A 23,658-nucleotide genomic window follows, 5' to 3' on the forward strand; every position below is an offset into this window, starting at 1 on the left:
GACTCAAACGACGAACACAAGACACTGCGCGAACGCACATTAAATAGACAAACTACATAAACCCCACGTGATGACGAGACGAGCCACAGGTAAAACGAATTATCACAGGACGCAACCACACCCACGGAGATCCACTGACGCAGACGACGTAAACACGCCCAAAGGGAGGGGTCGGGGACCATAACGTGACACATACAATGTGGTGTACATATCAGGGTGCTACAGACAGATATTAACTTGTGTTACATTTTGTTTTAACATTATTTATCACTGGCAGTGTATATTACATGTAGTATTTACCATGTGATTACTGCCATTAGCGGTAAGCGACTTAGGATAATTAAATTGCTATTTAAATTCTAAGCATGGTAAAGAAAAAGACTCACAAGTGAAAAACAAAATTCAAACAGGTCTACCCCAAAACCCCAAATAAAAGTATCTTCACTTCTTGTAAAATAATTTGTAAGTAAAATGGAACACAAAAGAATAGTACTAATCTTTGATAAATCAAAATGTTGGGTGCAAATAGTACACACTGCTACGTATAGCCGGGTGCAAATAGCACACACTGCTGCATATACCCGGGTGCAAATAGCACACACTGCTATGTACACCCGGGTGCAAATAGCACACACTGCTGCATATACCCGGGTGCAAATAGCACACACTGCTATGTACACCCGGGTGCAAATAGCACACACTGCTGCATATACTCGGGTGCAAATAACACATACTGCTGCATATACCCGGGTGCAAATAGCATCTGCCTTAAACAAAACACTGCACTGTATCTCTGATACATTTCTCAGTTCTGACCTCCTGAAATCCTTTTGCTTGATAACATTATAGCACTATTCAACCTCAAACGATTCATAATGATATCACATGACATGGCCTGTAAAATTATATGAGCCCTCAACCACTGACACATCAGAAGAAGCTTTTTTCCTGTGTCAGTGGTTAAGAATATAAATGAAAATGCTCAGGAGGAGTGGCTCCAGGAAAAGAAAGGATGTAGTTAGCTTTTTTTAAGTTTCAATCATGTCACTTTGTTTTTATGTACAGCATTTGGAAGAATGGCATGGTTTTTGTTTTCATGTAATACATCCTTCTGTTCTAATAGGCCATTTTGCTAGTACATATATTTTTGTACATTTGTTTTGTTTGTTCTTTTTCTTTGTATGAGTTTCTCACTCTCTCTTTTTTTTCTCTCTCCATTTGGAGAGTCTCTAGAGGCCCAATGGTTGGATGTACGTTTAGTTCCCCATAAGTAATGCCTACGCCATTTAACCTAGCAGACACAGGGTCACATGCTGGGAATTGTTGAAGGTAAGTGCTTCATTTGAAACGCATTTACAAGTTTAATTAATTAATTACAAAAACAATAAAATGTAAACAATCAAGATATTACTGTTATTATTATTTTTTTCTGACTGCTAACAGGCAATATTCACAGCAACCAAATCAGCTGGATTTACTCAATTGACTGTGGACCTTGTTTTCAAGTACATTTGCTTTGTGTTGTTTCAGCAGCTCAAGTTCAAACATTTATTTATCAAACTGAACACGTGATCTGGCCTCGTATATACAGTATGCATTGTTCCCTTTTTAGTGTATAAAATTGTAACATCAATCCTTGGGGAAAAATTGTATTTGAGCATTTCTCATGTGAAACGTGGTTGAAGATAATATTGCAGATAATGTTGCTTATTAAGGCGTTCGATTAGTGTCAGTTTGTTTTGATTATGATAGTGTTTACAAGCAGGGACGACGTTATTTTAGCTCTCCAAGCCTCGAAAGCTATATTGAATATTACGTGTCCCTTGCTGCTTCACTGTGCTGTTATTGGTTCATTAGCTACGTCTCTCACTGCAAACGTCATTTTTTGAAAGCGTCAACCCCACCAATTAAGAGCTTTGCTTTGCCAGGCTGATCACAAGTTCCCCAGAAGCAACTCGAAGAGCTTTAGTACTCTGTGCAACAATTAGACAGCAGACGCTGCACCCTCTATACAACTTTACTGTTTCCTGTTTACTGGCATCATCCAAGCATATTCTCCGACCAACGAAGATTTGACTTGCTCCGAGACGCTCAAGAATTCAGCACTGGAGCTGTCCAGTCGTACCGACCTTGATGCCGGACGGTCAACTTTAAAAGGGTCTTGCTGTATTTTTTTTTCTGTGCGGTCCATCGGCAACACTGGGCTACACCAAAGACACACTAGTGTGTGGTATATACTGTCACGACCAGACACACAAACCCTTCCTACTGGGAGCGGAGCTTTGACATGCCGAGTTGCAGTGTGTAAGAGACAAAGAGAAAGCGAGACTCAAGTCCGGGAGTGTAGACGTGCCTCGTTCCAGGTATGTTTAAACTGTAAAATTGTGACGCAAATCAGCATGAACATTTTCACGTTTGGCGACAAAAACTGCAAAGACATTTCGGGAAAATTGTGCATCCGCAATGACCGTGCAGGTCTTCTCTTGCACAGTTTTGACAAGCGTTTAATTGCGTTATCGTCCCAATACGTGCCATTCACTGTGCGCGTGTATTAATACTAGGAGCTCAATAAGTCACGCGGTCGTTTTAGCTCGAGCGAGGGTGTAATTACTCATTTTCTCTACTGAAAAATAGAGTGTGTATCCCACTCGCGAGATTTAGGTCAGCGCGCACAGAAGGGTGTGGATGAGCTTCGCGTGTTATCAAATGAGTTCGTGCATCACCTTCTCTCAAATAAGATCTGACTTTATAGTGTGAGAGTTATTTGAAGACTAACAACAACTTTCACCTTTGTGTCGTATTGTTTGGTTTTGATGTATATATATGTATATGACCATCCCGCTTAAACTCTGTTATGTTTGGGATATTCTTGCACGTAGCCTCCTATGTCATATGTGCGTAATCAAATCCTAAATATATGTCCTGGGATTTCACCGCGACTAGGTAAGTGTATCATATCAAATATTAATCTTAATAAAATAATCGTGCATCCGCGCTGACGTCGTCAGATGGTGGTTCGGCTACTAAGTATTTTATATTGGGCGCAGGCAAACACTCGGGACAATCGTGGACAGTGATGCGGTCAGTGATGCGGTACTAGTGCTGACTATATGGCGAGCGAAGAAATTTTGTGCAGATTTGTACACTGTTTGATATCTCAGCATGTTTGCAATATGCTATCTTTACACTGAATATAAACTTGGTTTTTTGTATAAGTAAACGAGGAATTATAGATAGTCGTTTTACAACAAAAATGCAAAATATAATTGTTCTTTAAAGTTTATGTATCAGTACGTAAATAGTATGTGTCTGCTTTGAGAAGTGCTGATTCTTTCCTTCTGTATTAGACTTATCATCTTCAGTTTGAAGCAGATCAAGCAACTGCATGTTTCTTGTCTTTCTTTTCTACCAAAACACCAACCCTCTCAAATCTCATGTGCAAGTTTTTTTTGAATGGGAAATTGCCATCCTTGGATGTGCTATTCTGCATTCTTCCAGCTGTCATCATAAATGCTGCCTGTGTTCTTCTGCCAGTTCACTTGTCTTCTCCCACACTAAACAGTTCTGTTTGAAGAGGAAATGACCTTTCTGGGAAGAAGCGTCTCCTTCCTTACAGTCCCTGGGCTTCATTCTGCTGGGAGTGTTGGTGCTGGCCTTGACTTGTTCGTCTGCAGACTCCCAGGTCCTCCATCTCTGCGCTCTGATAATCTCTCAGATCTCTGCCTGCCTGTCCTGTAGTGTCTCTAGAAGTATTTCTTCTAGAAATACTTGATTCTAGAATGCAGAGAGACGCTCTGTTTCTGTGGTGTCTCTAGAAGTATTTCTTCTACAAATACTTGATTCTAGAATGCAGAGAGACGCTCTGTTTCTCTAGTGTCTCTAGAAGTATTTCTTCTAGAAATACTTGATTCTAGAATGCAGAGAGATGATCTGTTTCATCTCCTGGAACTGTGTAATTTTGCAGCCTATTGTGAGCTGCTCCGTCTCTACTGGCTGGCAGCAGCTCTGTGCCTGACAGAAGCTGAATGCCTGCATGCCACCCCCCCCCCCACCCCCTATGGCCTTCCAAACACATGCACACTCTTCATTTATATTCAAATTCCTCCACGTTCTCCCTAGCCTTTAGGCTAGCATGCAAGTCCGCTGTTCCGGACAGCTTGTGAGTCCTATTTGTAGTGTATCAAATACATGGCAGCAACGGAAACAGAGACACAGTGGGCTAATATTTATCTGGGGTTGGTAGGGGGCAGAGGGATCAGGTTTAACCAACTCTCGTATATTTTGCCTATGCTCTTTGATATGAGCCAGTATGGCACAGAGCAGTGAGCTTATGCGATTATGACTTTGCTACCATGTTCGGTGAGCATTGGACCATGTTCAGTGAACACTCACCATGTCCAGGCTTTCGCTTGGCTGGGTTTGTTGTGGGGTGAGTGTTTTCACGGTTGTGCTCGCGCACTGGCAGAAGGTGGCCTTGGTGAGCTCGTTAGAGCGATTAGTTCCAGGGCTTTTGCCCGGAGCAATGGGGAGCCATTCCCATGGACAGAAAGCAAGCTTTGTGCAGCCTCATTCACAGAGCTCAGCCCTACAGGACGGAAGAAAGGCCCATCCTGGTTGGCATTCCAGTCAGTGTATAGCGGCGATGTAAAGCAGTCCCGTGAGATGCTGTGTGAAACTACATTACAGTGAGGGCTACGTGTAATAGCAGAGCTTCTGTCACGGCAGGACTCCTCTTACCACAACGTACGCTCCAGATGTGCTGCCGGAAAAGCAAGCAGATAACCACTAAGGGCTTGTTTCCTTCTTTTTCTTAGTAACAGCGTGATTTACTCAGGATGTCAGAATCAAGAGCTCCTTGGTCCTCTCTGTTCCCTTGTCCCAAAGCACTTGATACAACACATGGGACCTTTTTGCTTAAAAAACTAGTGACCTGAAACAGTATTTGCTACAGCTTGGGGACAGCATGCACCAAACTGGTACAGGCAGTTATCCTCTTATATAATAAGAGTTATAAGGAGGTAAAGCAAGTTATTCTTTATAGAATAGGCAGGATAGAATGAGCTATATTGACCTTCCACTGCAATCCCTGGTCACCTGCTGAATACTGATTGGAGAACAAGGTGTCCCAAGAATTCTCAGGTACACTGACCAACAATGATCTTAGACTTCCTAGATACACTGCATCAAAGTGAATCAAAGATCAAATTAATAGATTCAATGTTCAATATCTATTTCGTACATTCAGTTGCCGTGGTCCAGTTCCAAAGGTCAGTTCACATGTTCAGCATTTGTGCTGAGTGTCGCTTTTCCCAAGCAATGTATGTATTTAGCACCATGGCAGGTACATGTGCTCCCTGGTTAACAAACTCATGACAGTGTGTTGCTATCACTCTACCTGCTCCACTAGATCTACCTGCTCCACTAGATCTACCTGCTCCACTAGAGCTACACATTTACTAGCCACACATGTATTAGGTGAGATACACATTTATAAAATGTTATGATGGAAAATTATCCTGTCCTACACACTTTCTTTTCAGCCTCAGTCTTGGTCAGTCGTTATTTTATACATTATACAGTCATTATTTTATGTTCACTGATTTTATCATGGTGAAACTGTAATTAAACATGACCAGACAGGCTGAGGTCACTCACATGGGAAGGCCAAAGTACATGTCCCTAAGTGTTGATTGATATTCTGTCCAGCCCAGTGGGAGGTACAGAATAAGCTTTAGACTACAGGGAGACATTAGATCTAAGGTTCCAAGTTTTGCTGATGGCTCATAAGACCTCATAAGACTGATCCTTTAAAGTACCATATGATCTAATGCCAAAATAATATAAAATATTTAAATAATTTTCCATCATAAAGCAGACAATGCAATGTTTTTTTTGTTTGTTTTTAGTAATAGAAATTAACAGCATTTAAACATGCATCATTGATAAATGTACAGTCTTTTTATTTTTGTGTTATTATTATTCTGAGAAAACTGATGTGAGGCCTGTGTCCAGTAGGTATGTATGGAGTAGGTAAAGCTGAATCACAGTGTTCTCAGTCAGAGGAAGGATCAGGAATTTCTAATGCCAGGTTTTGCTTCAAGGCTGCTATCTTTTCCCCCTCCTCCACAAATCCTTTATTAAACCATGATTTAAAATGTTCAGGGTGGATTGGCTACTGCAACAACCATGTCTTTTAAAGGATTATGGGAAATTGAGTCCTTTACCTAATTTTTTTATAGCATGAAATGTGTACAAAGATGGAAAATCTACAGCTAATCTATAGAAAATCTATAGTAAATTAGTTAGACTTGTTCTTGTTTATTTATTTTATTTCTAATCTTTATTTGTTTTTTTTAACAAACCCCACAAGAAAAACATGATCCCGTCAGTGTAAATATTCACAAGATGTTTTGCTTGAATATAAGTGTTGAAGTGTGGAAGACAAGGCTGTTCATCGATTCACTTCTCTAATCAGTCCTTTAAAGATGTTTATCTGTTTGTCTGACTCAGTCACTTAATCAGTGTTTACAGTTGTGGATAATCATGTCAACCGGGAGAATTAATGTATGTTAGTACATCAGATGTTGATGTTTTCATTTGTATGTGGTTGTCCCTGTGGTCTCATAAATCGGGATCACATTTGTCATGATCTCTGCAGCGTGTGACCTCATTGACAATAGAAATATTCTTAAGTGTAAAATTGGTCTGCAAATTGTGCATTTTATTAGAATGCATCTGACAGCCACTTACAATTCAATATGTGACTGGAGGTTTGCAAAGGAATCAGTAAGATGTCATTCAGTTCTCTGCATTACCTCTCCACTGATTACTATTGTAAGCACTGCCAGATATGCTGGCATCAACCTTGCCAGTAAAGAAGAAAGTAATTAAATCCTAAATGTTAATTAAACCCATTTAGAATTCATAGGGATGGCTCAGAATATCCTCTACGTCAGAGATATTCAGCGATTTCCCAGTAGATCTCCCAGCATTCAGTGACAGTGGGGGAATATTCCACAGGAAGACTCAATCTGCTGTGACATGATGAGATGGTATTTCTATCCTAATCACAGAGCGAGCAGGCCCTGGGACTCAAGTCACACCTTGTACGAGAGGCACACAGGGACTCTCGCAGCTCCTTACGTTGACCTGCAGAGGGCGCTGTCTCTTGTTGGCTAATTTAAGTTAATTTAGACAAAAGCATGGCAGAATGCAGAGTCGGTTCTTGTTCCTTTTCTGTAAATCACACAGTAAGGCGGAACCTAGAGTAGTGCGTATACTGAGCATGCTTTATGAGTGCTATTTCTGATTCATTACTGGACAGAGCTGCAGCGTTTTCACAATTTATTGATCGTTGCTTAAATGAATCACACTAATTCATAAATCAGGGCAGTTTGTCAGGCAAGATCTCCAGATGATGGTGTTTCTCAGCCGACTGAACATCCCTCTCAGACACCTCTCTGTCTTGCAGAGAAGGGAAGCGCTGTGTTGGTGATTCTACACTAGATGTTCTAGATTAATTACTGCAGCTAGCTCTCTTTTACATACACACACCCACCCACCCAACATGCATGACTGGCCCACTATCAGTAGGCAAAAAGGACTAAAACAGCTTTGATTGGTCAGAGGGAAGGGAAGTACTGCACAAAAAAAATGGTGAAAAACACAGTACAGTACAAAAATGAGCTAAATTAACCCAGTGACTTGGGGTTAAGATCTGTTGTCAGTGATAATGTATTTACATGCTGATGAATGCAGAGATGTGGAGGTCCAAGTTCTGTCTGTATTCCATATGGCACAGTTGGCTTCACAAATTATTTTTACCTGCTGCCAAATCCTGGCTGTCAGGACATAATCCTGGCAAAGAATCTTGGCTGCTGGACCTGAACTGTTCACATCCGTGAATGCATTTTTAACTGATGAGAGCAAATCCCAGATGATCCATCTTGTTCTGACATGCTGGAAAAATATGAGCCCAGGAAAGATTGTCTGTTTCATTCATATGACTGCATTTGCATTGTGTTCATGTAGTTTCACACTTCTACCTTTTTTAAAATGAGGCTTAGATTGAGACAGTAGTTCAGATCTCACCTCGCCACTGTTACTGTACTGACACATGAACTTGGCCAGGTGGAATGTTTCAGACCAAGTTCATGTGGTGCAGTTTGAACATTTGGCTTAAGATGTACTCTATATTTTTTGCATAGTGGGGTGTTAATGGGGATTAGAAAGCAATGATGACAGCTGTTCAGTACACAGCTGTTCAGTGCACAGTTGCTCAGTACACAGCTTCTTGTGATGGCAGAAAAGTTCCTATTGCTCCAGCTGCAGTTCAGAAAAGCCTGTTTGTGTGTGTGTGTGTGTGTGTGTGTATGTGTGTGTGTGTGTGCGTGCGTGTGTGTGTGCGTGCGTGAGTGTGTGTGTGTGTGTGTACACACATGTCATTGTTGGAGAGAGCATATTTAGCCATTTGTAGAGTTCCTGTAATGAAAAGAAAAGTATATCCTTATAAATGTACATACTGTGACATTATAAATGACTAGCAGAGCTAAACTATTTCCTGCTGGATTCTGTTAAGGTCAAGTGTAAGCTGAGCCCTGTTTAGTTGTGGTAATATGATAACAGGAAATTCAACTGAAGACTGAAATCACTGACATGTCTTTTGTTCATGTTCTCCTTACTTAATGCTCTGACATACATTTTTCTTTTAAATCTTGAAGGGTAAATCCACAAACTCTTTTCCTGACATGATTGACAGTCTGATTCTTATTCCTCCTCTTCCTGCCAGCTGGAGAGGACTGTTAAATTTTAAGTTTGTTCATAGGAGCCACCTGACAAGCTTCCTCTATTGGTCCATTCTTAGAAATTGTGTTCAACATTCTACATTATCTGAGTCCTCAACTCTGAAAGACGAGCGCTTCATCTTTGATTAATGATCAACTGCTTATATTTAAAGCATATAGAGAAAGGTCTTTTGCTGATTCTTGTCCCTCTCTGTTATAGCCATGGGTGTCCTGATGTCCAAGAAGCAGCAGGTAGAGAAGGTGCAGAAGTGTAGCGCGGTGGTCTCTGCATTTCGCGATGGCTTGAAGCCGTCCGCTGCCCAGCCCCCTGACAGCGCGGAGAACGGAGAGGGCCTCGCCGAGTCTCAGGACCCGCCCAGGGAAGACGAGTCCGCACACAAAGTGGACATGGATGCAAAACCAGGGCCTTCTTCCACTCCACCCAAGGAGGAGAACAAAGCCAACCAGGAGGCATGGGGCCGCCTACGTGACGGCAAAGGGGTGGAGCCTGAGGAGTTGAAAAAGGATCATCAACTCACGCCTCCAGCGTTCGTGCGACCGAAGAGGCAAGTGAACGATGATCAACCTTTGCACGTTGAGCTGAACCAGAGAGAAGAGGTAAGGATCAAATAAACAACACCAGCAGTGATAACCAGCAGATGGCAAAAGGTTCCAAGAAAGTCACTTTCTAAACAGAAGCCTTATCATCTTGGATGGGGTACCATGGCAACAAACATAGACGTGCTCTTCCTTGTTACACACTGAGCCCTCCTGTTAGAGTCATATTGTCTTGTGCATGGTCTCAGAAGCTGAGAAGAGCTGGTGATTTATATCATAGTCAAACACAAGAGAGCTCTGCTCTGTGCTATCTTCCAAAAAAGCAAATCAGTCATGCTTTAATGGTGAAGAGAGCATTACACTGAACATGCTCTCATTTCGGATGATCTTCATACTACAGTGCTTTTCAGAAATTAGGCCAATTTCTGACTGTCCCAAAATATGCCCGTGTGTGTGAGTGTGAGTGAGTGTGTTTTCTCAGTGTATTTGAGGCTTGCAGGGAATTGGTCATGTGGACACGAGGCCTCTGTTTTAAGGGCTAATTCTGTGAACAGCCGACAGTGGAATCTTGGGCCTCTAAGGAACTCTGTTCATGCAGTTGGCACTAAGTAGACTGTGCATTGCAAAGAGACCCAGACTAAATGAGAAAGGGAAGGGGGGAGGGAAAGAGATAGTTACAGAGAGAGAGAGCGCGAGAGAGAGGTAGTTGAAGAGAGAGAGGGAGTGAAAGGGAGGGAGGGACGGAGTCACAGAGATAAAGAGAAGGAGAAAGAATTTCAGAGAGGGACAGGGAGAGGGAGAGTCATAGAGAGAAAGAGAGAAGTCATGGGGAGAGAGAGGGAGAAACAGAAAGGGAGAGAGAGAGAAAGAGAGGAAGACAGGAGAGAGGGAGAGGTAGAGAGAGAGGTACAAATACCTTCATTAACCTATCACAATTTTGCAATCTACAACCACACAAAGAAGCATATTTATGGGAGAGAAAAAATATGGGAGGAAGAGAGAGAAAGAAAGAGAGAGTGAGGGGGAGAGTAAGAGAGAGAGAGAGAGAGAGAGAGAGAAAGAGAGAGAGAGGGGGGGAGGGAGGGAGTAAGAGAGAGAAAGAGAGAGTCACAGAAAAAGGGAGCAGACGAGCTCCGTTAGCATCCAGATCCTGGCTGATTAATTCGGGTCACTGCGGCTGACATCAGTGGAGCTGCTGGTCCTGTTGCGCTGGCCTGCTGGATGACAGCCCTGCACAGCCCTCCACTGTGTCCCTTTGTTTCCTGAGCCACTCTTACCATGGAGAAGTGTCACTGGAGAGCAGATAGAGAGGGGCACCTCTCACTCTGCTGCTGTTTGTTATGAGGGTGCATGCTTACTGTGAGGGTTTTGTGAAGTCTGGGAAAAAGGCATTGGGCTCTTGGCTGGAGAGCTGAAAGCAAATGAGCAGTTATGAAACAGGTTTCAAAAGCACCATCACTGCATATTTACTGCAGTAGTGTATCACAGTACTCGGGCACAGAAACTTTGTAATAGCAGACCCATAAAAAAAAACAGCATGAAAGCCTATGACATATATCGGTCTTGTCCTTTGGCTTCTAACACAAAAAGAAAATGTATCTAAACAAAAAATAGCACACATTTTCAATGGATTTTAAACCATGAATAAAACCCTCAGTGACGGTAGGATGTCATTTAGGGAGAAAATGAAGTCCTGAAATTGGACTCTCACGGTGATGATGACTCATTGTGATGAAGGAGAACGACAAGGTGACTGGGACCATTTCTGACTGCCGACTGAGAAAGAGAAACTTCCCACCATTCCTGCACCCCTCCCCCACGCACCCCCAAACCCCCCCAGCTCAGATGCTGGCATCCTGATTGGATGCTGTCCTTGGCAGGGTGAGAGAGAGAGAGAGAGAGAGAGAGAGAGAGAGAGAGAGAGAGAGAGAGAGAGAGAGAGACTGCTGAGCTCTCTACACCTTTCACCTTTCACTGACCTTTCATGCACCGCTGTGTAATAAGTTGAGCTTTTTGGCTGTTATTGTATATGAATACACAGAGGAAGGATTTTAACCCAATGGGGCCTAGAATCCTCCTTATCTCACATGGTTTCTTATGGGAATTATGGAAGACATTCTGTGTTAGATGCTGAAAGAAAGTTGCAGCAGATATTAACGGTGGTTATCCAGCTCTGCACAAATGATGCATGATCCATGAGTGGTCCATCAAGCAGTCAGTCAGTTAACAATTAGCATTAAATTCATGTTAACCAGCTGTAGTTAAACTGTCTCTGAGGACACAGTGATGTGGAATGGTGCCAGGGTTTTGATCAGGCTGTATTATTTGTTGCATGTGACCATGGAGATGATCAGGACTGTGGAATGCGAGCTGCAAAACTAGCTTTAGCTGTTTTCATTCAGCTTCTCTTGAGCATTATAGATCATAGATTATGAAATTTGATTTGTATATTTATCTTACACAAAGGAGATTTACATTTATTTTCAACCCTGTGGATCATGTTCAATCACGTAAATACAAAATAATGCGGCACATTGTGAAGCTGAAGTTGCCAAGCGAAATTTCTCCACAGCTTGCTCACATCTCAAAATAGGCACAGAAAACCTAATTACAGTGACTACATTCTGTCTGCTTTGGTCAGGGTGGTGGTGTTCCTCACTCTGGGGACTGGTGTGTTTTACCGGACAGTGTTAGGTTCCTCATGGTTGAGACTACTACAGTAGTGGCCAATGCTTCTTAGATCACATGTATGACCATATGAGGCATTCGTCTGTGAACTAGACTGATGTCTTCCATTTCAGTAGTGCATAGACATTTGGCTTGGTGAAATTACTTGGAAATGTTGGTGCTTAGCTGCATGTATTTTCAGTCCCATTGTACCGCGACTGTGACGATCAAATACAAGATGTCAGCTGTAATGACATCTTGTATTTGAGCCTAATATTCACACTTTCAGCTCAGATCAATTGTGCTGGACCACAGAGGCAAATATGTCACTGTCCAATGAGTCACGACTTTGAAGCATCAGGCTCTCCTTCTGCTCAGTCTAGGGCCATCTGAGGATTTAAACCAAGCACTCTTAGCACTACTATTGGTTTGAACTTAAATGATCATTTTAGCTAGATATGAATGACCATGAGCACTTGAGAGAAAATCACTTCTAGGTATTGGCATTGATTCCTGTAGTTTAGTAGTATTCTGGTTCAAGGGTATCTTGAATTCTCACCTACTGTATTATCTAGGATGCAGTCTGTGATAGCAAAGCACTTTGCAAGTCGCTCTGGATAAGAGCGTCTGCTATACGCCCTAAATGTAAATGTAAATTAAGTTCTCTGTTCCTCACTCTTATGAGAGCCAGAACTATACTGTAATCTCTATTGTTACATGCAACGTAATTTCTAATGTAACCTCCATTGTTAGCACTACTGTAACCTCCACTGTAATTTTTTACTGTAAGCTCTACTATGACCTTCACTGTAACCTCCACTGTAATCTCTACTGTAACCACCACTGTAATTTCTACTGTATGCTCAGCTGTGACCTTTACTGTAACCTCCACTGTAATCTATTCTGTAACCACTACTGTAACTTCCACTGTAAACTCTACTCTAAGCACGGATACAGTTAGATATGCTTTCTCTCTGTTTCATGATCAGCCAGTAAATGACGAGATGTGTGAGGTGTGTGAGGTGTGGACGGCAGATGACTTATTCCCATGTCGGACGTGCACGAGGGTGTTCCATGATGGCTGTCTGCGAGAGATCGGATACTTGCGCTCAGATGCACTGCAAGAAATGAGAGAAACAGCTCACACTACCACTGGATGGAGCTGCTACTACTGCGTGAGTCCTGACAGCACACACACGCACACACACACACACACACACACACACACACACACACACACACACACACTCACACACACACACACACGCACGCACTCACGCACGCACGCACACACACCCACACACACACACACACACACACACACACACAATGCACTGACACTCACACCCACATTCTTAGTCACATTACTCATTAATCATCTCAACATATAAACAGAGATGGGTGGATATATCGAAAACAAGGTTTCACCCATCAAAACATTTTTTTTACTCAAACCGTTGATCTACATCAATCTATTTTCTGGCTCTTGACTTGTTTTTTTTTTATTCTACATTTATCTTCCTTTAACGGTAACGTATTGTTTTTGAGGAACTCCTTGGCATGACGTTTCTGTAGCAAATGCTCCAAGAAGCCAGTATGGTTTAGTGACTGCAGGGGCCAGACTACAGAGATATATACTGTATATAATATATATATGATATTAGATGTCTGAACTTATGATGTCTTATGTCTGAACTGTTGCTTCCCTCATCGTGGTGCTTTGGAAGGGTCACAAAAGAAACAAGTGTTTCTGGTTCATCACGCCACAATGGGAAGTTAGTACTCCTGTGATGGAGGAACGTTAGTATTCTTGTGATGGAGGAACGTTAGTATTCCTGTGATGGAGGAACGTTAGTATTCCTGTGATGGAGGAATGTTAGTATTCCTGTGATGGAGGAACGTTAGTATTCCTGTGATGGAGGAACGTTAGTACTCCTGCAATGGAGGAACGTTAGTATTCCTGTGATGGAGGAACGTTAGTATTCCTGTGATGGAGGAACGTTAGTATTCCTGTGATGGAGGAACGTTAGTATTCCTGTGATGGAGGAATGTTAGTATTCCTGTGATGGAGGAACGTTAGTATTCCTGTGATGGAGGAACGTTAGTACTCCTGCAATGGAGGAACGTTAGTATTCCTGTGATGGAGGAACGTTAGTATTCCTGTGATGGAGGAACGTTAGTATTCCTGTGATGGAGGAACGTTAGTACTCCTGCAATGGAGGAACGTTAGTATTCCTGTGATGGAGTAACGTTAGTATTCCTGTGATGGAGGAACGTTAGTATTCCTGTGATGGAGGAACGTTAGTATTCCTGTGATGGAGTGGTTCCTGTGGCTGCTCATGGTTTGAACACTCTAATATGCAGAGAGGGCTGTCAAACTGGAGGACCCTGGTTATCTCCCCCTCACAGAGTGTGCAGGCTTAAGCTGTTGGAGGGCGCTGCTAGAGCGTGTGAAGCATTGTTTTGTTGTGACAGTCTGACTGTAAATAGACATGAATCCATACTTGTGCACAAACAAATGCATGAATGCAAGCAGACGTATAGTACACACACACTCACACACGCACACACACACACACACACACACACACGCGTATGTGCACACGCAAATAAATGAATGCACGTATGAACACACATGTACTTGCATGCATAGGATACACATGCACACACTGACACAAATGTGTACTCACCCCGACATACCCACCAACAAAACCACACACATTTCACTTCAAAAAGAGTTTTTAGGGCAGCATCTCACCAGTGTCCTGCACCCCCAGCAGAGGGTTAAGTTTAGCCTAACCCTTAACCCTGAGCTAGCAGCCTGGATCTTGAGTTTAGATCTCTCTACATACTGGACTGTTAAAAGCTGACAGTTTGAGATTGTTATGGCTCATTCGTCTCACATTTTCTCCAAGGACTCATTTCACAGCTTTTTGACTACCACCTAATCCCCTGTGGATACACGTGATTGTGTGTGTGTGTGTGTGTGTGTGTGTGTGTGTGTGTGTGTGTGTGTGTGTGTGTGTGTGTGTGTGAGAGAGAGAGAGAGAGAGAGAGAGAGAGAGAGAGAGAGAGAGTGTATGTGTGTGTGTGAGCATGTGTAGACGTGCACGCATTTGTGTCTGTGTTTGTGTTTATGTGGACATTCGAAATCTTAAATGATCTTCAGGTCATTACACAAGCTTTACCATGGGTCATAATTATCGACAGGCCAACACCTGTGTTCCTATTTTCATTGCCCCATGTGCTAACATTTACTGCCGCAACTAAATTTTAGACCGTGCTGCTGCAGATTGTGTTTAAGTGTAAGATAAATCAGTGCCCAAGGACAACCTAAACCCCTAAGCATGACCAAATGTACAAAAATGTGCATCTCAATTGCCTTGGTCACAAATGTTTTAAAAGCCTTAGTTTGAAGTGAAATGATTAATCTGGCTGTACACAAGTGGCTTCTGATTTCAAAGGACCTTCCTGCATTTGATCTTTGAGAGCTTCCTCCTACAGACACCGCAAACTCATTAGGCTTCTTTAAGAGTCCATTTAGTCTGTGTGATACTAACACTCCTATTCTGGTCTATTCATCAAAATGTATTAGAATAGCAAAAATAGATAGAAGGGAAAAAAGAATAACAGAATGAGATAGAAGGATAAAGAGGAGAGGAGAAGTGATGTCTTAATAATAATTATTAGCTTATAACATTTAAAAGAATGTGGATGATCGTTGTAAAAAAAACTGTTTTCTGATCATTTAATACTACCTTACATTGGATTAGTTTTAGACAGAATTTACCCATCCAGGCCCTTGAGTACCTGAACTGTGCAATGTGGTACTTTTCAAACTCTTGGGCTTAGTTATTATGTGAGGAGATAAAAGAGTTGTTGGGAAAAGATTAAAACACGCAGTGTTCCAGCATGAAGGCAGGAGGGGTCCATGTTCCAGGATGAAACAATGGGTTAAGAAGGCTACGCTGAAGAAATAATAATAGCAAGCAAGTCAGCTAACCTGCCTGCTAGTGCAGTTTTTCAAAACAGTATAGATGCAAAATGGACCTGTTTCCTTTATTCTACAGGGAAACGGGCTTCCTCAAACAGCTATGGGTTAGTCAGATAAACTATGCAGCTATTGCAGCATTTTTACGATGGTCATAAAATAAACCTGTGAAAAAAGATGGAAAATTACACCATCAGAGGGTGAAGATGCAGTAGCATATTTCTTTTGCCAAATAAAACAGTCATTTTACCCACATCCTCTATTACCCATTGCACTTCACTTCCCACACATTTAACACGACACATTTAACCATCATCAGACACGAATGGCTGACAGTGCAGAGAAGCAAATTACAATAATCTTAACCTGTCACATGCAGCAACAAATAATTTCTATTACTCCACATGAACAAGGAAACTTTTATTTAATTAGCATTACTGAATACATTTATAATATCAATTTACTGTCTCAGGACAATGTGAATCTGCTCCTCACTGAAGAGGAGATGTACAGTCTGATGGAGACCTTCAAACAATGCAAGATCATCCCAGGTACCTCCATGGTTATAATTACTCTAAATGATACTGAAAACGTAGGCATGCATAGCAGATGGTGGTGTATACCACTCACTCAGGCTCATGCCTTCCTGTGCTTTGTCCTGCCATAGAATCCTGTCTGGTCTCAGACCAGCTCCTGCAGTACAGGCACTTTGTGTCTAAGCAGCTGTTTGAGAGGGATCTAACCGATGAAGAGGAAGAGGAGGTACTGGCCCAGTTCGCGGCCCTCGACCCCGACAAGAAAGGCCAGATAGAGTGGTCGGACTTCCTGTACCACGAAACCCTCTCCGTGCTGCAGAAGTTTCGCACAGAGGTAACAGAACTGTGAATTTGGGAAGTTTTTTGTGATGATGTTGATTAATCATCAAGCTATCTATTTATAAACCAGAGAGGACTCTTTCAGCTGCATGTTTGTGAGGATCTGTAGCTCAGTGCAATTTGCAGCCATAGAACATGCACTGTTCTATGAAACCTTGGCAGACATCGAGCAGGTTATGGTTTTGCCTCCAGAACTCGCTGGTGCGTCTGCTGACGGCTAAAGAGCGTGACCGGGCGCGTGCGGTCTTCCAGAGCCTGGACCAGGACAAAGACGGCATCATCAGAGGAGGAGAGAGTAAGCAGACGCAGGCCTCCTGGTTCCACAAGCTCAGCAGAGCACCACAGTCCTGCAGCGTCAGGTTGGCCGACAGTCCGCACTACAGTCACAGCAGTCACGGGCCACACGGGCTGTTCTCTTCCTTCACTTACTGTTGATAACAAGCACTCCAACAATCAGCTTAAGATGTTAACTGTAAATCAATTTCGGGTCATCCTCCATCGGCCGACCCTACTGGGAACCAGTGAAGGTGCAGAAGCATCAACATTCTTCACAAACCTAACAGTTTGTGTCTGTTCATGCTCTTAGCGAAACTCTTACAATCTCTATTCTCCTGTTTATTAATTAGCTGCTAGTTTAGTGGTTGGGTGCACTGGGTTTGCTGCAGAGCCTTTTTTTTTAAAAGACAGATTGACGACAGCTGCACTGGAGGATTTCAAACATTTCTATTACTGAACTGAACATTATTGAACGAGGCTAAATAGAAACCATGCAGTCCGTCAGAGATGCAGTCAGTCAACTGGGAGTGCGCTGTCAGCTAGCTCAGAGCCACATGGAAGCCACAAAGCCAAGTGTTGGGTTGTAACGGCGATGACATAATTTCACTGTTTGGCTGATTTCCATGTCCTCCCTGCAGCTGATCTGTATCTATCAGTAATATGTGGTGAACACTCAGGACTCTTGAGTATGATAGCGTTAATACAACAAGTCAGGGCTTCGTTTCCCACAAGCATTGTAGCATCATCTTAAATGAAGGAGGGGAATTGCTCGGTGTAATATTGGATTTGCCATTTACAATGATCTTTGTGTTATGATACATGGAAATACAGTCCAATGTAGAGATTTTACTGTCTTTAATGGCATTGCATTGCATCATCACACAGCAAACACTGTCTAAAAGCTTGCATGTCATAATCATGTTTCAGTGCATCTGTTATTTGGGGGAATAAGAATGTGCATGTAATGCTTTGGCTGTATCTCAAATAGCTTCTTGCACTGACCCTATAGACCACACTAGAAACACGATGAGCTTACAACATATAAACCCTACCTGGAATGCTGCTAACAAATAGGGAGCTGTTTAGGATTGAGCCTCCATGTCTCTCTGCTCACTCACCACTGTCACAATCTTCCCATCCTCACTGTGGCTACTCCATATCTGCTCCTCTACAGACTTATGAGATTGTGCTCCCCTGTAATGAATATGGGGTAAGTTAAAATCAGTATGGACCTTTTCCACCTTTTCAACTTGTTGAAACCTGAATTTGTTTAGTAATATTTACCTTAAAACCTGGGAGAGTGGTATTATTAGATTATTTTAAATTAATAATAATGTCAAATAGTTAAACAGGTTAACTAAATTCAGCCTGATAGCATGTTCAAAGTGTTATTCCTCATTTACTAGCAATGCATATGTATTCATCTCAAGATGTAGATTAAATAACAGGGGAGCATATCATCTAGCCCTAAACATCATCATCTTCCTCGTCATTAACTCCATCATCATTAAGGACTGTTTATGTCTGTCAGAGTGTCTTTTGTTGAGCCTTACATCTTAATGGACTTAGCCTTTCCATTATCAGAATCAAACAAGTGCCTTGTGTACTCCTCAGAGAAATCCTTATGACAATATGTTGTCACTTTAAATGTGCACTGTGTGTGTGTGTATGTGTGTGTCTGTACCCTCTGCATAAGACCACATTCTAATCTGTACTCATTAAAATCAACTAAGGAATAATCATGATTATACAGGGTTCTGAAAGGCTGTTTAGATGGATTATCAAAGTGAGCACTGTCATCAAAGCTGTCATCGCTGCTCTTGGATCAGATCTAACCTGCACATTAAGTACTTTCCATTCTCTAACACAGTGATGAAGGTTTTATTTTTCTAGCTGATGACTGTTAGGTCAAGTCAGTCTGAAGCAAAAAAATCAACCTGTGCCTACTTGGCTACCCCAGGAGCAGGCCAGGGAACTGAGAGAAATCACACTTCGGTGCATATAACTTTTTTTTGTTTTACTTTTTTACTTTTGTGAACACAAAAGTAGGTTTTTTATGTGTGAACAATGCAATTGTTCGATTTCACATTATTACAGAAAACTGGTTCATTATTAATATGTTTGTGATGCTGTGTTACTGGAGTCCTGCCCAACTGAACCAGTATGAAACCAGAATGAACCAGTATGAAACCAAAATGAACCAGTATGAAACCAGAACGGACCAGTATGAAACCAGATGCAACTTTGTAAGGATATTTGGCACCTGCTACCACTCACCTACTTTGTTTGTCTTCAGAAATTCACAGGCTATTGATTGTGATTATATACATATCATTATGCAGTAATGTAGAGAGATTGTAGGTAAACAAAGGAGGAAGAAGAGTGAAATTCCATCCTTTGCTACAAGGATGTATTCAGTGACTCAGCCAATGCCTGTATGTGTGCGCATGTGTGCGCATGTGTGTGTGTGTGTGTGTGTGTGTGTGTGTGTGTGTGTGTGTGTGTGTGTGTGTGTGTGTGTGTGTGTGTGTATATGTGTGTGTGTGTGTGGTGGGGAGAGGTTGAGTAGATAAATGGTGTTTTCATCTGTTGTCTTTCCTGCAGCATCAGCCATGTAGGCCCCATATCGGAGAGCAGTCCGGCCAGCTCAGGCAGTGAAAAGAGCAGGGACAAAGCCATGGAAAAATATGACAACAGGTGTGTGTGTGTGTGTGTGTGTGTGTGTGTGTGTGTGTGTGTGTGTGTGTGTGTGTGTGTGTGTGTGTGTGTGTAAAAGATACAGTGAGCAATCTACACTCAATGAAATGAAGGACCATGTGCAGTAGTCATAATGAGTCTGATGCTGTGAATCAGTATTTTCTGCTATTTGTTCCTGATTTTGCATCTCTGACCTGTATCACTTCTTCTTCATGCATACTTTCAGGCCAGTGACGTGGAACACATTCCTGTGTGAGAGCGCCATCTATCTGCTGGCTGCCCGACCCAACAGCGCGGCCATGCACATTCGTCTACCTCTGTAGTTTCGGCTGACCCAGCCTGGGGCCTACAAGGGGTGGTACAGCGCCACCTAGTCTCAGACACGAAGCAGTGAGATGGTGTGGGATAAAGACCCAGCACCAAGAACGAATCTAATTAAATATAATTAAATAAGACACTATACTCAGAGGCTGTAAAAGCAATGAATACACCTATTCTCAGACCACACAAGCAACCAGAAAAGAGATGTTGAGGTTTTAGATATTTGTTCCTGCAAAAAAATGTAATAATGCTTTACAGTTAAGAGGCTGGTTCAGTTGATGAAATTATATGTCTTTCTGTTGTGAACTGCAAGGAGCACTGCCTTCTAATGTGTTTAAAATAGTATCACTACAGTATTAAAACATCAGCCATAGAACTGGCAGTGGAAGTCACTCTTGAATATATGTAGTGTAACTGTGAGAATAGGGTCTCGCCCACCCTGGGTCCCAGTTTTACACTCACTGCAAACACAACAAAGATAGGTAGACTGTCAGTGTAGATGGTACTAAAAAGAAGGAAAGCTATTTGCATATATTATGTATCAAGATAATATATATAAAAAACAAATATACAGTATATAAACTGATTTGTATTATGTGTAATTATTCCCCACTCTTACTGTTTTTCCAGACTTTAGATCCACTGTAAGCTATTTGTTATTTTTTTTTAAATGTACTTTCTGTAGGGGGTAAATTAATCAGCGTTGACCTGATAGCCAATGCAGACATCCACTTTTCAGAATACACAGAATGTAAGTCTAATACACTGGCATGTGATAAAAACTAGCTAATGTTTGGCTTTAATCCTTATGTAAAATCCCAGAGGTTTAAACGTTTTTTAATTATTATTTTTGCAGTTAAATGATGAACTTACAAATGGAGCAAACATGGACATCAAAAACAAAAACTTTGACTATGTCAAAGAAATTTTACATTGTTATTAGAAGCACCATGCACAAATAAAAAATAACATTTTTGTTCATACTCTATAAACTCTTAGAATGGTACTAAGTGGCTTATTCAGTGTTGTTTTATGGGGATCCAATGCAATGTATTTGCTTCCATGATAGTCCATTGTTGAGTCTACCAAGGCAATATGGGTTGAAGTGCAATACTGCAAGGAACTGAGAATAAATAAATGCATGGCATTAGCTCAATAAAACCAGCTGTCTGTGCCATCTTTATAATGGGGGTCATAACAGCTAAAGATAACGGTTATACCTTGGCTCTATACAGCTATCCATCAGCTAGCCATCAACTGTGTATAGGCCTAAGTGTATATCAGCTGTCCATCAACTTTGTATAGGTATCTGTCAACTGTGTATAAGTGTTAGCTAACCATCAGCTATCCATCAACTGTGTATAAGTGTATATTGGCTATCTATCAAGTCTATATAGGTATCTTATCAATTATCCATCATCTCTCCAGCTATCTGTGAGCTTTAAACAGCTATCCATCAGCTGTATATGGTTAGCTATCAGCTACCCATTAACTCTATATAGGTATCGGGTGTAATTGTCAAATAATAAACGCTTAACAATACATGCAGATAACATGGCCATAATTATACATACAGATAACATAGGTGCGGTGTAGGTTGTCCAGCTCCGACCTTATCTTGCTGTTCCTTCCCATCTGACACTGGGCTGTCAACAACCAGCTGATCATACACCTATTAACGTGCATTTAGATAATGTAGGCATAACCTTCAGATGTGACTCACAGATAATATAGCTACCATGATCATTTTAGATAATGCAGGTTTAAGTACACACATTCTGTGCAGCCATAATCATGCATTCAAAAAACACAAGTGTTAGTGGTGCACAACCAGGTCCTTGTAACCCTTCAGAGAACAACTACCAAAAAATGGATGGAAAAATAACAAATTAAAAGGTAAGTACATTTTCAAAAACATCAACCTATATAGGGAGAGTGGGGTGATTTGTGCCAGGGGGGAAGTTGTGCCACCCCCTGTTTCTAGGGAACCAGAGAAGAAATTGGTTATGTGACCATTAATTTTTGAAAAAACATTCATTTTACTCATCCTGCAAAGAAGAGAGCCTCATTGCATAAGAGGAAAGCACTTTTAAGTTCAAAAAACTGTTTTTTGCCTTTCAAAGTAAAATTCCTATGATCAAGGATTTTTGATTGTTGTGTCCAAACAGTTATAGAGAAGTATGAAAACATTTTACACATATGTTAGTACTTTGGTAAGCTACACTATGAGTCTATGCAGCTAGCAATGCAGCTAGCATGATGTTAGCCCAAAACTACTGGATGATGCATTTTTTCCCAAATGGTGGGGTTGGGGTGATTTGTGCCATAGGGCCTGGGGTAAGTTGTGCCAGTGGCACAACTCACACCCACTTATGAATATTTTAAACATATTGTTTTTTTTTGTAGTTGTACATTGTATTCTTATATTTAATAACTTAAACTATGTGACATTCTTAATTTTAGACCCAAAATAGAAATAGACCATCATGCCACGGAGTTATAAGAGAAAGACATGCAGGGCTTCCACTCCTCTAGAGGACATGGACAGAGTAGTGAAGAGGTGGAGAAGGGAAGTCTATTGGTCATGGAGAAGAAAAAGATAGATGGAAAAGAAATAGGATATAAAAGAACTGGACTTATTTAAAGCGTATAGCTTCAACTTATGCAAATGTAAATGTAAACTGCAATGGATCAATAAGGGAAAAATTAGGATATATGCTAATTATGCTAAAAAAACGTAATATTTGCTACTGTTTTTGTTTCATTTTGAACTGAACTTTGTTCTGAAGTGTAAGGCCTTGTTTAAGAAAATTTATCTTTTGTGTGCTCATGTGGCACAATAGGCTTGTAGAAAATTAGCCTTTAATGTTGTAAAGTAACTTTAAATAAACCTTAAATTAGTAATTTTGTATTGAATTTGTCTAGCTTTTATATAGCATTCCAGTTCTTGAGATCAAAATATATTTTACTTCAGTAATCAATGGCACAATTTACCCCAATGTATTCTCTCCAATGGCACAACTTACCCCGCACTGGGGGCAAGTTGTGCCACGAGACCACTTTTTTTCAAAAAGCTGTATTTCGTAAATACTATATTTCACATCCAAAGTGACTGATTCCAGGGATGCTCCACATCCTGAAATATATGTACATATTTTAGTTGGAAGCATTACTGTCATATTCTCACTTTAAAGTCACTTTAAGTAAAAACTGGCACAACTCACCCCATTTAGATATTGTTGTGCTCTAGGGAGAATTTCGGCACACAGTCTGGCTTGTAGCGGCCTGGCCCTTCTCAGTGTTCAAAACACAGGACTGCGGCACTATTAATAATATGTCAACTGTGTATATACACTGTATGACAAACTATGAGAGGTGTACCTAACTAACACCTAGTGTAAATGCCACTTCTTTTTTCTCAACAACAGTTGCACTTTGAGGGCTGCTAAGGTGTCTTTTAGAATCTGAACCTTTTTGATGGGTGTGGGAG

General features: G+C 41.4%; 1 protein-coding gene across 3 annotated transcripts; it reads left to right on the plus strand.

The window, feature by feature from the left end:
* Positions 1-1,919: 1,919 nt before the first annotated feature.
* Positions 1,920-20,750, plus strand: phf24 (PHD finger protein 24). 3 transcript variants are annotated; one of them, XM_077020384.1, is made up of 10 exons: positions 2,739-2,753; positions 2,880-2,943; positions 9,004-9,401; positions 12,998-13,183; positions 16,472-16,550; positions 16,667-16,869; positions 17,067-17,233; positions 18,325-18,360; positions 19,755-19,847; positions 20,074-20,750. In XM_077020384.1, exons 2-10 carry the CDS (start codon positions 2,886-2,888, stop codon positions 20,168-20,170), a joined length of 1,317 nt encoding a protein of 438 aa, XP_076876499.1. In that variant the 5' UTR covers positions 2,739-2,753; positions 2,880-2,885; the 3' UTR covers positions 20,171-20,750. The 3 variants fall into 3 exon arrangements, with proteins under 3 accessions (XP_076876501.1, XP_076876500.1, XP_076876499.1); XM_077020386.1 differs by lacking the exons at positions 2,739-2,753; positions 2,880-2,943 and adding an exon at positions 1,920-2,363; XM_077020385.1 differs by lacking the exon at positions 18,325-18,360 and having other exon boundaries at positions 2,676-2,943.
* The last annotated feature ends 2,908 nt before the right edge of the window (positions 20,751-23,658 follow it).

This window comes from Brachyhypopomus gauderio, chromosome 10, assembly GCF_052324685.1.
Source record: "Brachyhypopomus gauderio isolate BG-103 chromosome 10, BGAUD_0.2, whole genome shotgun sequence".
In the NCBI taxonomy this organism is placed as follows: domain Eukaryota; kingdom Metazoa; phylum Chordata; class Actinopteri; order Gymnotiformes; family Hypopomidae; genus Brachyhypopomus; species Brachyhypopomus gauderio.